This window comes from Amborella trichopoda, chromosome 1 (assembly GCF_054954075.1).
Source record: "Amborella trichopoda isolate Santa Cruz 75 chromosome 1, AtrichopodaSantaCruz75HAP2 v2.0, whole genome shotgun sequence".
In the NCBI taxonomy this organism is placed as follows: domain Eukaryota; kingdom Viridiplantae; phylum Streptophyta; class Magnoliopsida; order Amborellales; family Amborellaceae; genus Amborella; species Amborella trichopoda.
This window is the reverse complement of record NC_142336.1, coordinates 9,995,637-10,013,996: the sequence shown is the minus strand read 5'-3', so window position 1 is coordinate 10,013,996 and position 18,360 is coordinate 9,995,637. Positions and strand designations below refer to the sequence as shown.

The following is an 18,360-nucleotide window of genomic DNA, read 5'->3' as shown; positions in this document are numbered from 1 at the left end:
GATCGACAACTCTGTAATTGTGAGCGAGAATCTTGCTTAAAGGCAATTAAGAATCCTGAGGATGAGATTATCTCTCACTTAGTCGACGACTCTGTAATTGTGAGGGAGAATCTCACTTAAAGACAGTTAGGCAATTAAAGATGTGGTCTCTCAAGAAAGGAGAAGCAAAAAACAAATGTTCAAGTGAAATACTCAATCGGGTTTTGGTTGAAGACTAATATCAGATAATCTAGAGACGAAAGATCATTGTTTCTCTTTCAAATATATGGGAGCAGTTAAACATGCACTAACAAATAGAATTCTGATAATATATAATCTTAATATACAGAAAACCTAGCAATGCCTTTATTAAATCTGAATTTTTAAATTCAATTTTGTCAAACATACCCTAAATAAACATATAAATTTCCTAAAAAAAAGTTCTCTCCCTCCTTCCCTAAATATGAGGAATGAAGATAGAAGTCAATCTATCTATATAATTTTCTCTCTATTTCTCTCTCTTAATTTCCTCTCTGCGTATTCTTTATCCAATCAATATCCTCTCCAAGCCTATCTCTTACTTTAAAACACATCTCTCTCCCTCAACCCCCAAAGATTGGAATGTGACCTAATAATAAGTCAACTAGCTTATAACCTCTAGAGTATTAGTGTCCCTTCCTCTACAGTATTAGTGTCCTTTCTTATTTTTACGACTTGTGTATGTGACCTAATAATAAATCAACTACGTTATAACCTCTATAGTATCAGTGTCTTTTTTATTCTTATAACATGTGTCCAACCTTTAACTCTGGCTTAATAATGTAATATAAATATTATTTTAACCTATATCCAAACTCGGATCAAAATCCCATATATACTTTTCGATTCCAAATCCAAATAATAGGGCTATGGATTTGGAAGAATTGGAGCTGGCTTTATTTCCGATTTCAAAGGCTAGAGCATCGTTATAATTTGGTTTTAAACCGAAGACATATATTTCTCCTTTGCCTTTTCCTCGCTCCTTTCTCTACTCGCTATGTGCAACCAAAACCCCATTTTTAACATGCAATATGCACCAGTTGATACCATTAATGATGAACCATGGTTCCTTTCAATCATGTTAAGATCCAATCTTTACGTTTTTTCAGCTAATTTTTCAACCAATAAATGATAAATTTACCTACAAAAGTAGATCAGTAATTTTTTATCTGAATATTTTCATATCATCTTGGTATCACTTCATAAGCAAAGTATAAAAAGAAAAAAAAATCGTTTTCTAAGAACCTAATACGACTAGAGATCTCCGGGGGATCTCCATTTGGAGCATTTTTGTTTAGCACTAAATAAATTCTGCATCGTTAAATTGATGAAACCACCAAATCTGTTGTTTTTTGGAAAAAGTTTTATATTAAGGGTTGACACCTTATAGAATTAAAGTGTACCTCAACACATTAAAAAACCAACTAAGATGAATATTCAATACACACATTGATTATCTTGACATCAAGATTTATGAATATTCAAAAAAAAAAATTAAAATTATAAAAATAGTATATCACACAAGATATCATCTAGACTGTCAATTTTTAATATTTTCATATGTTTATATATCTACTTGATTTGAACTATTTTTTAAGTTTAAAATTTATAATAAGAAAAACAAATAAATTCTCCAAACATTCTAAAAATTTTCTGACAACAAAATTGCACCTAATGACAAAATTTTAATGTTACCTTACTTCGATTGTTAAAGGTATTTAACGTTCCAATCTTATGCAAACCCCACCATTGTTTTCTTTATTTAAATTGACAAGTACATTAATATTTGTGAGTGGCCAATTCTTATGTTGTCGGGAGAAGGTTTAACACAATTATTGCAGGCACACGTAATCATTATTTTTCGTTAAAATGTTGCATGCTTGTGCCCGCTGCAAGGCATCGCAAATGCACGTTGAATATAGACCCTAGGAAAATTGTCTCAGGCGGGCTGGACCGCATGACTACATATGGGTCTAAAAACTGCAAAGCATTCACCTGGATGCGATTAGGTGTTTTATTTAAAACTAATGGAAATTAAACGGTCCAAATGTTTTCTTACTAAAAATTATTATTTTTAGTTTTAAAATTTATTTATTTTTTCATAATTTATTTATTTTTTCATATTCATGATCTCCACGTTAGAGATTAAATTTCTTAAAAATTAAATCCTAAATTCCATCTCAAAAATAACTCTATTAAACGGCATGTATTTTTACATGCAAAGGCTTGGCCGCATAAAAACGGGGTCCCCAAAAAGAAAAATCGGGATCTAAAAACTTTCTTCAAAAAAGTACTTTTTCTAGTTTTGAAATTTACTTTTTTTATATATTGATAATCTATCTGTTTGACATTATATATACCTAAAAAATTAAGTCCAAAAGGATTACGAATAGGGACGCCTACAACTCGGGACTCATAAAACTATACATCCAGATATTTTTATCTGAACTTGTTTCAATCCTCTCAAAGCGTGAGCTACTGACCTTTGATTAGATTTTAATTTGTAGAGAAAATAACGTGTATATCCATCATATTTACTGTTATTACATAGTCACTTTCATGTTTCCGTTGTTTATATCTACACCTGTTTTTTTACCATCCTAACAAATTTTTTTTTAAAAAAAAATCGAAATGCGCATTTTCAATTTTTTAAAAACCAAAATAACACTAAATTTGATTTTTTAAAACCAAAATGGTGCAGAGAATAAAGAAAAATAAAAACGCTTATTCTGAACTAGAGATTGAGTATAGAGAGAGACGCTTGTTTCCTTGGAGGGGAAGAGAGAGACGCTTGTTTCCATGGAGGGGAAGAGAGAGTTAGCATGTACAAGCAAACCCATAAGCGTTCTCCGTTCCTAGAGAGATATAAAGGGGAACAACAACAAAACTAAAATGGCACCCACCTGCACCCCCAACCCAAAGAATTCTCCCTCCTAAGAGGGGCTAAAAAGCTCGGGCCCTCTCCCTCCTGTAATAAAGCCCGGGCCCTGTCCCTCCTCTAATAAAACCGGCAACCCCATCATCATAATCCCAGGCCAAAAAAGACAAACTAAAACCGGCGACCCCATCATCATAATCCCACGCCAAAATGCAAAGGCCAACTAGAGACCCTCTTTGATCAGGAGAGAGCCTTCACAATAACGGTACCCGTTGTGCTCTTGCAACCTGAACAGCAGTTCAGAGAGTGGACGCGAAAGTAATCTCATAATAACAGTAAATATATTGGATATATATATTATTATTCCCAATTTTATATATGTGGGCCAATTCAATTAAAAAGTTATTAAAATTTTAAGGATTAACCAATTGTATCCATCCACATTAGTTTGCAGAAGTGAGGATCTCACGATTAACCAATTATATACATCCACCTTAGTTTGCAAAAGTGAGGAAGTAATCCATGCTTCTAATAAATCGTATTATAATCTTAAATTATTATACAGATCGGGTCAGATGATTATAAAGCTCCGCAGGTATACTCGGAAATAATTTGAAATTTTAGTAAAATGTGCATGGTTTTCATTATATACTTCAAAAGGACAAGGGGGTAAAATTAGGAAAAGGAGCAAAATTAGATCAGGATTTATTCGAAATTGCAACAAAGAAAACAAATTGTAATAGACACAAATGCCAAAATCCTGCCAAATTTTCAAACATACTTCCTCTCAAATTAATCATAATTACTCAACTGTCACATATGTGGAAGATGAGGCATAAAAGAGAAGAATGAGATAAAGCACGCTATGTCAAAAGCCAAACTAAGCGAACCCACCATTACAAGATGCGTTCAAGAGTGTCACAATTTATCTAATAAATGATACCGAGTGAAACTAGGACCAAGCAGCAAAGAGACTCAAGCTAAGACTTTATAACAAAAGAGAATACAGACTCGACATTCTGAATCCAAACCAAAGTTTTGAAAGACGGTATTTTCATTACTGGCCGTCTCCTGATTCACGCTTTGTTGAGGCCTCCTTGATCTCGTCCCCTCCATCCTCCTGCCAAAATTCAATACACCATTAAGAGAGACAGATATAAGGGGGGGGGGGGGACGAACACCATCCTGCATATATTTTGAGAGAGAAAGGGATAGAGGGTGAAAATGCTTGTGTGAGAGAGAGAGAGATACCTGGTCCTGCAAATCTGAGGTCCACAAGGTCAAGTTGTCCCTGAGAAGCTGCATGATAAGGGTGCTGTCTTTGTAAGACTCCTCGCCCAAAGTGTCCAGCTCTGAGATGGCCTCATCAAAAGCCTGAAATGCATAAATTCCACATCCATCAAGTCTATATATCATGCAACTCTTACGGCAAATTATGGATCATCTAAAACCTAATTGGTATCCAACGCCAAACATAATCGCAACTAAAACTAGTGCAGTTGTACACAGGCATTGTACACGTTTTTTCATACAATAGATAGGCAGTACTACTAATGCCCAACTCTTAAAACATTCTTTTCTTGAAAAGTGGCTGAGGTGTGTCAGATTCTTCAACACTTGAAATACAAACTTCAGCAAAATAGCTATATGGGCACGTGTTCCAAATTTCTCATGTAACTCATCTTTCACTTTCATAACTCATATTTCCTAGTAACTCATCTCTCTCATTCATAAATCATATTTCCTAATTAACTTCTCACCCCGCGTTTTTTCTCCTCTCCTACCCCATACTCATATAACTCATTTCCTAATAAAGCTCTCCTCTCTCTCCTCCCCTATACTCACTTAACTCCTCTCCTATAGTAAAAATTTATTTATTCTCTCCTCATGTCCCTCTCCTCATCTCTTCCTCCAAATCGGTTTCTCTCCCTCTCTCTAAAATTCTTTATACAATTATTACAAGTATGTCATAATAATTATCAATAACTATATTCATATTTATGAATAAATAATACTTATTATTATAATAATAGAAACATAGAAATAATAATTTTATAATTTTAATTTATTAAAACAAAAATTAGAATGATGATAATATTAATCATAGTTTCATTTATGATAATTATATACTATTCATACAATAAAAAATAATACTTATATTGGTGACTGCAAAAAAAGGAAACGATTATATATTCTTTCACTGTTTTTGTTTTCTTAAATTTATCAATTTTTTATAATATTTTTGTCTTCCAATTTTCGACTTTAAATTTTAAAATATTATGACTGACCTTTTATTTCAATTTTTTGGAAAAGAGCACCTAATCTATATAATGAGAAACTCTTTTAGGTAACCCAATATTACTATTCTCTCTCCCCACACCATATTATTATGTGTAAAGCTACCTCATCTTCATTCATTCTCTCTACGTTCAAATTCATTACTTGATTCTCTCAGCTCCTCTCTCCATAACATACATGCAAATCTATTCCTTGAATCATGCAAATTACTCTTCGCTCAACGCTTTCTCCCACATGCATCTCGTATTAAAAGCAAATTTAAGTTGTCATTTACTTATTTGGAGACTTTCTACTCTCTTTCTCAGGTATTCTCTCCCTATTTAACCATCTCTCTCGCGGATTCTCTCTGTCTTTTCTCTTGAGTACTCACATGCATGCCTCTCTGTCTCTCAAACATGCACACCTTTATTGCTCTCTTATGATAAAGACTTTATATGGATACGATTAATATATCTAATTTCTTATTTTTCAATCACGGTACAAGCAATAATCTATTTCTCTCTAAGGTGATGATGCGTTTTATCTTAGAGGTATGTTTATTTCTATTTATTTTGTCATTCTATTTTGTTTTTTTTTCTATTATTATTATTGTTGAACTGACTTCATGGTGACATGTACTAACTTTTTTGAGTGCATGTAACCAAAATATGTACGTATGTGGGATGGTTTTTTTAAGGCTATGGTTCCTTTTTTTAATGCTAGAAATTGTTCTTTTTTAGAATAAATATTTTATACCTTTACATGGGTTTCATAGTTTTATCTCATAAAAAAGAGGCAAAACACTGTCTTGATTTGGATGGCTCATGTTCAAGGCTAAACAATGTATGAAATTATGCCAACAATGCAGCTGATTTAATCATATGACAAACAACTTATCCACTTCTATTAGAAGTCATTCGGGCTTGCTACTCTCAAAATCAAAAGCAAATTTATTGAGGAAGAAACTAATAATTTCCAATAAATCAAGAGCAAATTTCTGATTTTCTTTATTCAATTCTGTTTTATTTTTCTATTTCTTTCATTTCTGTCTGTATTTCTTTATAAATTTGAAAATCCAATATAAAATTGAAAAGAAAAGGAAAAAATAAAAATTTCCCTACCATTATGATTAGTTTTGATTGCAATAGATACATGTTTATTATTAAAAATTTCTAAATCAAAAGCAAATTTCTGATTTTCTTTATTCAATTTTGTTTTCTTTTTCTATTTCTTTCATTTTCTGTCTGTATTTCTTTATAATTTTCAAATTCCAAAATAAAATTGAAAAGGAGAAAAGAAAATTTTCCCTACCATTATAATTAGAGTTGATTGCAATAGATACATGTTTATTATGAGTTTACTATAAGTATCATGTGACATATTTTTGTATTTTCATATTATTTAATTTTATAACATTTACTCATAAGTAAATAATATATTTACTTATGTAATTTTTTTTAACATCATATATTTACTTATGTAATTAAAATTAGTTTTAACTGTCTCTGTTTCTCTCTATAATAGATCGTCATTTTAAAATATAATTTCACGATAAAGAATTATTTGTAATTAACAAGTAATTTCACGTGCAACGCACGTGCATATCACTAGTTATAAATCATACAAGGTGCATATCACTAGTTATAAATCATACAAAGGAAGATAAAACTACTTCGTGTCTTATCAATGAAGAGAAATATAGCTATAAAGGAACAAACCTAAATCAACCACAATTGATTAATATTCTAACACAAAAAAAAACAAATTGATTAACATTCTAACCACAATTGATTAATATTCTGCAACATGATTAAAAAAAAGAACTACCCAGAACAAAAGTACCAGGCCAAAACAAAACGAGACAAAAGAAATTAAATCATAGCTTACTCAATTGCCACAAACAATATATATGACAGATTGAGATGTCACAAACATTATAAAGGACTAAGAAAGCATCTCAAGTAAGCTAGTTCCCCGGTGATACCATGGTCAAACAAATGTGATGGATCATAAATATTAGTGTTTACTAGTTGTTCCTTCGTGGCGATTGCACCATGCAATATAGTGCCTGTAGAACTATCAACTGAAGCTTATAACCTGATATCAGAAACAAATTTCTGTGCGTTCATTTTCAATTGGCACCCGACAATAGAGTTCAATGCTCACTCTCTGGTAATACACAAGTTCTTAGGCCCAAGTATATTGTTTCCTTTCTATTGTTATGTTACTTTTGATATGTAGTTAGTCCAAGCATTATGTTCTTACTCTACTGTATTGCAAGAACCCTGTACAACAGTTTTTCAAGCACTTAGTCACCAATAGAATAAGTAATAACAATAACAACAACAATAAATAATAATAATAATAATAATAACAACAATAAAAATAATAATACCAACCATAACAATACATTCGTTATATTCATGGTTTTTCTCGTTTTGGCAGTAAAAGAAATTCTAGTGCAGCGTTTTAAAATGCGGACCAGGCGGACCGCCTAGTGCCTAGGAGGCCACCTCGCCAAAGCCTAGGGGGCATTTATTTTTGTTGTTTGCTTTTTAGACTACAGGGGTATAAAGGGGCAAAATGTAATTTTAGATTCATTTGAAAGCTAAACCACATTGGAGGATATTTTAGAGAGAGAAAAACCCTAAAAAATTAGGTTTTGGTGATTTCCATATGATTAATCTAAGCATCACTCATTGATCCTAGATTTAGTGGACTATCAAACTATGGACTTATGGAGTATGGAGGAGCGTATGCTATGTGGATTTGTGTACTATACATTTGATGTGGCTTATATCCCAACTCTTATGTGTTATATAATTATAATGATATTGTTAGAATATAGAGATTTCATTCTACAGGGCCGCCCAGGTTCTAGGTAAGCGACCTAGAACCCCCGGGCGCCTAGCACTTTTTGAAACATTGTTCCAATGTAAAACTACCAAGGTTTTTCTCTTAAAACCAGGCCAAGGAAATTTCAGAATACTTTAAATTGATTGTTCTGTTTGCATGTCGTACCACTGTAGAACACGTACTGATACATATACCAAAGCAATTTCTTTTGAGCATTGTCTTGTTTATTAACCAATGACTATATTTTAAAGAGTTAGTTTCTTTTTTTGTATCAACTACACACATGTGAACTTCAAAAATGTATATCAAACTTTTCAAAATATCTAAGAATTCCGTCAATTAAGGTATAAATTATTATATCTTAGTTCTCATCATGAAATGAACCATATTAGTAAAATATTGATGGAATTGGTTCTATTTAAAATAATGATCCTAATTCGGCTGAGTCTAGTCGGACTCGGCCAAGTTACTCGTACTTGGCTCCTTGCTGGGCCCCTTACTCAGGTCCAACTCAGTCCACCTAAATCAAATTTTAAAAAATAAAGAAGTAAAAAACTAAAAAAATTATGGAATCAATGTAAAAAATTTATGTATATAATTTTTTTACAATGATTTGTGCACTTTTCTTGTCATCTGGCCTAATTTCATGTTTTGCATGTTTTTGGATTTTTCTAATATATCTCCTACCATAGTTTTTCTAAATCCATGTTTCACATTTTTTTCAGCTTTTTTAGACATTTTATGTTGCATTTGGTTTTGTTTTAGTTTCCATTTTTTATTTTGTTTTTATTTTTTGAACTTTTTATTTCTTAGGGCATTTTGATCCTGTAAACTACTTGGCCAACTCCGAGCTCGGTGCGGGCCAGGGCAGTCCGAGCCCGGGGCCAGTTAAAAAACATTGCTTCAAAATATAGCCGTGGTGCCGAATTCTCTTGATGGCACGACAAATTCAACAGCCCGTACCCATCTTAGACACTCACACACATACTCCCTATGCAACATAGACTTCACTGATAGCCTCCAATATCAACCAATCACCACATGTATTCCAGCAGGTAAAAGGATGTTCCATGAACAATTTATGTATGGAAAATTGTATCTATTAAGTGCTTGCTCCATTATAAATTTTGGAAGTAGGAAAACAGAACTGATGAAAGGGAAAAGTGCAACATATAATACTTTGTGATGATCAAAAAGATTTATCAAAGGTGTCATCTTTCAACATAGCTGTGCAGATCTCATGACTGCAAATGCAAATAACTGCATTTTCCCATGGTTAAATGCCAGCAGTTTAAATCTGAGGCAAACAACATATTGCACAGGACTTCTAGTAAAAAAATGAAATCAATAAAATCTTTCAACTCCTTTTTATGCAAATTTCAATATATAGTTCCTCAATATCACCTAAAATTCATATGAACAAAAATGAAAGATTTTGAGAGACTAGACAAAAATTTGGACAGGGTAATGATATCGATGGGGTAATGATATGGATAGCACAGTTTGAGCCTTTTTCATGTACTGCAATTTTCATTGATGAATTAGTAGAATAAGATTAGAAGTTTCAGTGAAAATCAGAAGAAGTATTGGAAAACTCAGCAATTATCATAAGCACAGTTCAATAAAGGAATCAGAAATCGAATCCACTGATCTCTTGGGGCACAAACAAGAACGTAATTTTGGAATCAAAACTGTAAAATAATTTGAAGGAAATAATTTTAAATTATGGAAAAAGGCATGGCATGTATTGCTCCAAAAAACACCACAAGGCAAGAGAACATTGAAAAATAAAGAAGAAAATGCAATCATAGTTTTAGATGCTCTATAGAGAAGCTAATTACTCATGGAAAATAAAACAACACTCACCGATCTGGCCAGAAGAAACATGTTTGCAGGTTCAAATTAGGTCCAACTTAAGTTAGGAAAGATATTAATTTGATTCACACAATAACCAACCGTATAGTAAACTGAGAAAAAAAGACTAAGGTGCAACTTCAACTTTAGCCTTTTTGCAGCATGGTTATTATGGAGAACATGCGATGTGAATTCTAGCGTGGCAAGTTCAGTAAGGTTAGTAAACCCTCTAGAATGGGGGAAGAACCAAGGTTTAACCATCTATAACTCCAAACTCCAGAGATTGGGAGGATCAGAACAAGGGGACAAACCTTACAAAAAAAAAAAAGCAATTCCAACCAGTATAATCAATATTATTTTCAAGCCTCATATGCACATAGACTAATTCAGTTAGAACCAAAGGACTTTTGCTGTCCCGAATTGAAAAAATACGATAAAGAGTTTTGCTGCAGATCATTCCTGGATTGTAACTCATTTAAGAGGAGTACCTCCAATTTCATACTATATATAACAATCACAAAAAAAAAATCCATGCTATAGATAGTAGTCACGATAGTGTAAAGACACAAAGAAACAACAAGCAGTTCCAAGAAAGTTAGAAAATAACTAGCACATCCAATAGCCAACTCAAGCAAATTAATTGCACAGAATCTGGGGGCTAACGATTTTAGCCCAAAACATATTCTAGAAAGAGAGTCCTCACAAGACAAAAGGAAACAATAAGCTGAGATTATTTAATGCAAAAAATAAAACTAAAAGAAAGAAAATAAGCGAAGTACCTGTTTGGCCAAGTTGCATGCCCGATCCGGTGAATTCAAAATCTCATAGTAGAACACCGAAAAGTTAAGAGCAAGGCCCAATCTTATAGGATGGGTAGGAGTGAGTTCTGCAAGAGCAATATCCTGTTCCCAACAAAATGAAAACAAAACAACAAGGTTAAAGCAACACTTCCACTCAATGATTTTAAACACAAGCTCGGCCTGGGAACAGGCCAGGACCATAGCCCAAGTCACCTGATCCATCTCAGCTGAGTCACATGAGACTCGGCCAACAAATCTCATGTGAAACTAAAACAGTAACCTCAGGAAATGGTTAGACACCAATTGCTCCTAGGCATTTTGCACAGACCCAGCAACCTACTAGGTCTACGCAAATCAAGCAAATCGAAGCCCAAATTACCAAGTTCAAAACACTGCTTCCATTGTTATACATAAACAGTCATTCTCCAAGAAGAAAAACAAAAAAAAAAAGTTTCAAATGTCAGTAGATTCAGAGAATCCATCTCAATTTTGAAAAGAAGATTGAAAATACCCATCCTTTTGTACTTGAAAGAGCCATTTTATGCTTTGACATTCACAAACGACAAATTCCATATTTATGTTTGACAAATGATTAAAAGAACCTGTATCTTACAGAGGTTTTGGGAAACCCAATTTTACGTTCTGACATTCATTAAAGACAAAAACCATATTTATTTTGACAAATGATTCAAGAAACCTGTCTCTTAAGAATTTTTTTATCAATAACCCATCCCACCTGAGCAGATTTGTAAGCCACCAAAGTGCTCTCAGCTGCCTCCTTCCTCTCTGCCCCCGTCTTAAACTCAGCAAGATACCTGTGATAGTCCCCCTTCATCTTAAGATAAAACACCTTAGATTCAGCAGCAGTCGAGGAAGGAATGAGATGAGAATCGAGGAGACGCAATATGCCATCACAGATCTTGCTAAGCTCAGATTCAATCTTTCCCCTGTACTCCTTAATGATGGCAACATGGTCCTCATTTCCACGACTCTCTTCCTTTTGTTCGATCGAAGAAATAATTCTCCATGAGGCCCTACGTGCTCCTATGACATTTTTGTACGCAACAGATAGGAGGTTCCTCTCTTCGACAGTGAGCTCCTCAACATCTACTGTTTTCGCAACATTTTCCATGAATTCAACCATCTCCTCATAACGCTCAGCCTGTTCGGCGAGCTTTGCCATGTACACATTCTCCTCACGAGAAGACTCGGCAGGTGACATTTTCAGAGAATAATGGGTAACAAAGAAAGGATTCTACAATAAGGAGCAAGAAAACAAACAAGTAATGAGAATTTACAGTGAGATACTTTCTAACAATTTGGATTATTAGAATGTCATCATCAACGCATTATACACAATGGAGAAATCCTTTCTCTAACAAATTCTTCAACAGGAGTATAAATTCAAAAAGAAAAACTTACTTTCAGAAAAGTATCTTTAGCTACAGTTAGAGCCCGCTCAACCATTTTTTTTTTTACCTCTGACTATGTTTGTTTATTTTCAATTATAGGATTCGCGCTTGCACATTCCTATACAAATTATTGAAATTATAGTCACCAATAGAAATAAGAGTGCCTTTCTGCTCACTGCAAAAAGGTAAAACTCGTGGTAAAACTACATTTTTCTCTAATAAAGGTAAAAACTATTGGAAAATCAAGTTAACCTTTTCTCAAAAAACTATTGGAAAATCATATAATGTAACCATAATGTATGATTCATCAGGGAAAAGGCCAAATGAAAGATCATATATCATCAAATAACTCCTAATCAAGCTCAATGATGTTTCATTAATGAAAAATAAATAAAAATAAAAAACGCAATCATATGCTAATTCATCTATATAATTTGACTTTTCTTCTAACAAATGTTGCAAATATCTGATTCCTACACATGAAGCTCCAGATCAAGCTCTCAAGCAGTTCAGATTTAGATCCTCCCAAATCTGTGGCCCATATTGAAGCCAAAAACTTGTTACTGTCACTCCGAATCGTCCTTTCAAATAAAAATCATGCCTCGGTACACAGATCCAGTCTAAGAACCCTAAAGAACTCTAGAAAACACCATTGACCATTCAGATCGTGACAGAAAAATAAAAAACCCGAAAAAAAAGCGCCTTTCCTAAACGATCCACAAACCCTAGATCACAATAAAACATTCGATTCAAATCACGTAATCAATGAAATTAAAAGCCATGGATGGATCAATGTTACCTGGATTCAAACGAAGAAAAAAGAGAGGAAGTTTCAGGCCTTGGATCCACAGAAAAAAATAGAAATGGAAAATTTCTTCGCTCGCAAATGCGAACAAAGAGGACGAGAAATTGGAGATATTGTGAAGCTCAGCGAACCCTCATCCTATTTTTAAAACGGGTCCGAAATGACCAAAATACCCCTATCACCGATAAATCTATTTTTAAAAAAACACACTATTCGCACCATATTTTAGCTACTTCCACCCTTATTTTAATACTTCCACCTATAAACCAGGTGGTGTTACCCTTGAAGAGGATTTTCACCTTGTTTTGGGTGGAAATAATAATAAAGGTACGAAATAACGAAATTCCATTTAGAAACTGCCCCGCATTTACTCGATGACTGAATTTCCCCGTCGTTTGAGGGAGCTCAAAAGGCCTCTTCGTGTATGCGTTCCCATGGCTCTCTAAAAACTTGCCGAAATTATGTCCCGAAATTTCGTTGTAAATTTCGGCTATTAATTCCATTGGATTTTAGGGGTGCAATGGACTTAGTCTTTACGACCCGTCGGGTATATCCAACATGGGTCTCGGTATAGATTTAATCTTTGAACCTGAAAGGTGGATTCAAGTTCAATTATTGGACTCGAATACTATTCAGGCCGGAGTTTGGGTTCAAGTCCAATATTGTTGAAGATAAAATACTTCAAGTCTTATTCATTTGATTATATCAAGGGCGGCATATATTAAGAGCTCTTAGTTATTTTTAGCTATTAATGACAAATCAAATGGCTTGATATGGTGGATGATTGTGAGTTTATTGTCAATAATATAGATATATGATGGTAAAAAATACAAAATAAAAACATAAATTTATAATGAAGGTGGCAATGGACCCGATCAGATTTGGGACCCAACGAATATAGATATGAGCTCAATTTTTTGTACCCAACGGATTAGGTACAAATCCAAAACCTGAACTCCAATATTATTCAAGTTTGGGTCAAGGTCCATACGGACCCAACCCATTGCCACCCCTATTAATGGTTTTGGAAGGAATTATTCTTTCCATGGGCATATACCGGATTTCCACAAGTTTTGGGTATCTTTATTTGGGTGCCGAAATTTCGGTTCCTCGGTTGAATTTCGATTGAAATTTTGGCGAAATTTTGTGGAAGGCGAAAGATTGTTTGATTTTAAAGATAGAGGATGAGCGCTTAGTCAGAACTCGCAAGTTTATCCGATGACGATGACTGGAGAGGCCATAGAGATTGGACGGCCCGGATTGATCTACACGTGTTGATTGCTCGTCTTGGCCTTGAGTTGCAAGATGAAGCCAACACGAGGGATTGACGAAAGGGCCAGTTGTCTATGTGCGGACAACCCCACTTTGCCTTAATTTGAATTTGAAAAGCATTTGGAATGAATGAAATTTGAATGGTGTGAAAGAAAAAGGCCATGCACAAAACTTTATTTATTGGGAAGTCCATAGCTTTTGTAACTCCTGGTTTGTCTATAACTTTATAGGAAAATGGTTTGATAGGGCTGCAGCCCTATCAAAATAAGTAAAGCCTCACCTTACAACTCATCGAAAATTACCATTCAAATCTTGAAAAGCGATCATCTCAGTCTGAATATTATGGTTGTGAAAAAAAAAAAAGATTTTAAACTCTAAAAATATCGTATATTGTAACAAATTATCTAGATCGTCCATTTTGCCTTAAAAATAAGTGTTTATAGATTCATAAGATCCATACCATTTTTTAGTTTCAAATTTTGTTGTCAATGTCGGAAATTGATTTTAAAGCTATTATGGAGATTTCCATTATCAAAAGTGCTTTCTAAATTAGGATTTGAAGTGAGGCCCTATTTCATTTTCATAGTAATATGCCTCTCCCTCACAAATTTCAAGTAAAATGGATTTACCTTTGAGGGGGCACGTATACTATGCTCCTTCGGGGGTTTAGTTTGAATTTATTCCCTTAGAAAACCTATTTAGAAAGCTAGTTTTCAATTTAAAATTTTAAGAACCAGATGAATATTCTTAAAGGAAAAATATTAAAATTTGAGTTTTGTAGAATCTCACTTTAAAAATTAGATGTTCTCTATTCAATCTTGAGATATTATTTTTTAAAAAATATGTAGTGCATGCAATTAGGAAGTCTTTTCCTGTGATGATCATCTATGGGTTGGGAGGTTATGTCCCCAAAATTTGGGATCCTAAAATTAATTTTAGATGGGGTTTTACCTGGGGCAGTACATGAACAGTATATACTCCTGTGAGAGTATGATATATTTTGGCTGTACTAGGGGTCGATATTCCCTATTTGAGGTATCCCCGCACACCGATGTGCATCGGCTTCGGCTTGAAAAGTTTGCTAGAAGTTAAAAGCAAGGTTTTAAGAAAAAATTATCACAGCTATAATAGTCGAATAATGCCATTATTTCATCTACCTTCCTAAATGGAAAAAAGCGTCATGTTATTGTGTTCTAATGGCGATGACCTAGTCTAGCCCGGATGCCTTGGAGAGTGTTTGATAAAGGGGATATGGAAAATTTATAGGATTTGGAAATCTTGACTCACGATCATTTAATGTTCTAAATATCTATAACAAGAGAATAGTGTATTTGAAAACTACTAAATATTTTTGAAGGATGAAGTTTCTATGAGGCCTAGGCCTGATGAAGTTTCTATAAAGCCTCCAAAATAAAGCCTCACCTAGATTCCTTGTTTGGAAGGCACTTTCAGTACAAAAATCTCCACGATGGCTCTAAAATCAATTTCCAACACCGACAACGAAATTTGAAACTCAAAAATGGTATGGATCTTGCAAATCTATGAAAACTTATTTTTAAGGCAAAATGGACGGCGTAGATAATTTATTATAATGTACATTATTTTAGATCTTAAAATCCTAATTGTTTTCCATAACCATAATGTTCAAGCCAAGATCATCGATGTAAAGGTTTTTCAATACTTGAATTGCAAATTTCGATGAGTTATGATGTGAAGCTTTACTTATTTTAATAGGGCTTCAGCCCTATCAAACCATTTTCCATTTCTAAAATGGCCCGACAAAAAAAAAACTTATTTGATAACTTGTCATGGGAGGAGTGATTACTAGTCAGAGGGGATATTAATCTAATTAAGATTTTTAATTTTTATTAAAAGCAGTTTGAGGCTATATTAGGTTTTTAATATTCTTTAGTGATGTTTATGCCTTTTTTTTTAGATAATTGATGAGTATACTTGAAATTTCATTTTTTAAAGATGAAGGGTTAAGATTTGATTCTATAAGTATGTACCTATTAGGCAAGAGAAAAAAAAAAGGGAGTTAAGAGAATAAAAGCTTTTTTTTGTTGTTGATTGCATACTATACGGCAAAAAAAAAAAGGGAGTAAGGAGAATAACAGTTTTTTTTTATTGTTGATTGTATACTATACAACCATTTATATTTTTTACAAGGATGCCACAATTATTCATAGCCATTAGATGTCAGATTTGATGGCTTAGGGTTTATCACCAAGTTCAAGAAATTTTTTTTTAAGTTTGAGTCTAATGCTCTTGCAACTGCCCAATTTGAAATCTGGTGAACAAGAGTGATTGTGACCTCCCTGTACCCAAAGTAAATGGTCTCTTTATATGCTTTTTCTTTTTCTTGAATCTGATAAAGAAATAAATTTGGATTAGATTTTTTGCAGATCCTACGAGATGGCATATTCTCTCATTATTTATTTTTGTGTTTTATTTATTTGATTTGTTATATTTCTTTCCCCTCCTTCCTTGGATCAGGTGCCATCAGAACTTAGAGATCTATATACCATGGTTCTATCCCAATCATCTATTGATCCAATTATCGAGCATCACAATCATCTATCGATTCAATTATAGAGCTTGTAGATGGTGCATCAGAGCCTAGAGATCCATATAGCATGATACTATCACAATAATCTAATGATCTAATTATAAACTATGTGGATGATGCATTTCTTGACATGTATAGCTATGAGACCTTTCGTGTCTTAGCCTACATTTGTAAGAAATTCAATATCTTCAACGGTCATATGGTCCAACGTCCATATGATCGTAACCTCTCGTCCAACGGTAGTATCAATATGAACGTAACCCTTCAGAAATCTGTTGGAGATCAGGGAACCCTTTTGTTTCTCAGAAACTCATTGGAGAAATACAATTGTACCCCTTCTTTCTCTATAAAATGAGAAGCCAGAGAGATGATGTATATAGCAAGGAAAAGGTGTACATCTCTCTAAAAGGCGAAGGGATAAAAATCTGGGTTCTGCGATCAGCAACCTCATAGCACTCCTTCTCTGATCTCGGGTTTGATGTTATCCACGTTTCATCAAATTTTGCTAACAACAGTATTAGAGCAAACAGGTTCCATCTTCCATATTGCTTTATCTTATATTGCTCACGCTTATCTTATACTGGATCCATATATATTCAAGTATATCTTTAATGGTGAGGCATACGTGAAGTATATGTTTTATCTCATTCACATATTTTCAAAACAATAAACCTCTATTGGTATTATTGCAGTGAATTTTAGTGAATACCACTGATTGTCACTGAATATCACATATTGGTTATAGGATTGTATAGTTATGTGCATTTTGATAAGCATGCATTGTTTAAAGGATTAGCATGTATATTTATGTTTAAGAGATTGCTTGGAATTACAAAGTGATATGGAAGGATAGATATTTTAGATTTCATGTGGTAGAATTTTGTGTCACAGAGATATAATCACCTCTGTGAATAAAATTATCAGTGAGGCTGAATTTTATTTTATTTTTCACTAAATATCAGTGGCTACAAAGTTTTTGCTATTTTGTTGCCTTATATATTGCTGATATTTCTATTCAAATAACAATAATAAAAAAAAAGAAAAGGGGGGGAATGTGTGTAGGCTTGTACAGAGCATTCGAAGATTACGTTGGGTTCATGTGTGAGGAAAATTAGGGCATTGTTCAATATTTCCATATATGCATATTTCACGAGGCATATGAATATATGCATTAAATTTCCATTTTTTAAATGAATATATTCATATTCATAAAGTCAATGCATAGTTATTGTTTAAATGAAAATATTCATACTTGAATACCAATATTCTGTATATGCATATTTCCAAATGAATATTTCCGTAGAGAATAAGGGCGTGGCCCGGGGATTGTGATAGTTGGAAGACTTAACCGTCGCATGACGTAGCTAATAGTTGTAACCGATAGCATGAACAACCACTTCTTGAGGAGGACTTGTTGTTTTCTAAAGAGAAAGTGTGCTATGAAAGAGGTTAGTCTTTCTTCGCTCTGGTAAGAAATCAGAAGAAGGCAACGTATTTGATTTCTTGAGAGAGAAGGGGGGATGACATGACAGGCGTTCCTATCATATGAAATGGGAGTGTTGACCTTGGTTTTGTCGTTTGACATGTCAAATTTTGCACAGGTCTTGGTTTTGTGACTC

The 18,360-nt window shown here is 33.6% G+C and overlaps 1 protein-coding gene across 1 annotated transcript; it reads right to left on the bottom strand.

The window, feature by feature from the left end:
• Positions 1–3,664: 3,664 nt before the first annotated feature.
• LOC18442778 (14-3-3-like protein) lies at positions 3,665–13,017 on the bottom strand. Its single transcript, XM_006852991.4, has 5 exons — positions 12,895–13,017; positions 11,420–11,938; positions 10,663–10,785; positions 4,148–4,270; positions 3,665–4,016 (listed from the first exon to the last, which is right to left on the bottom strand). The coding sequence occupies exons 2-5, from the start codon at positions 11,903–11,905 to the stop codon at positions 3,954–3,956; spliced, it is 795 nt and encodes a 264-aa protein (XP_006853053.1). The 5' UTR covers positions 11,906–11,938; positions 12,895–13,017; the 3' UTR covers positions 3,665–3,953.
• Between the last annotated feature and the right edge of the window lie 5,343 nt (positions 13,018–18,360).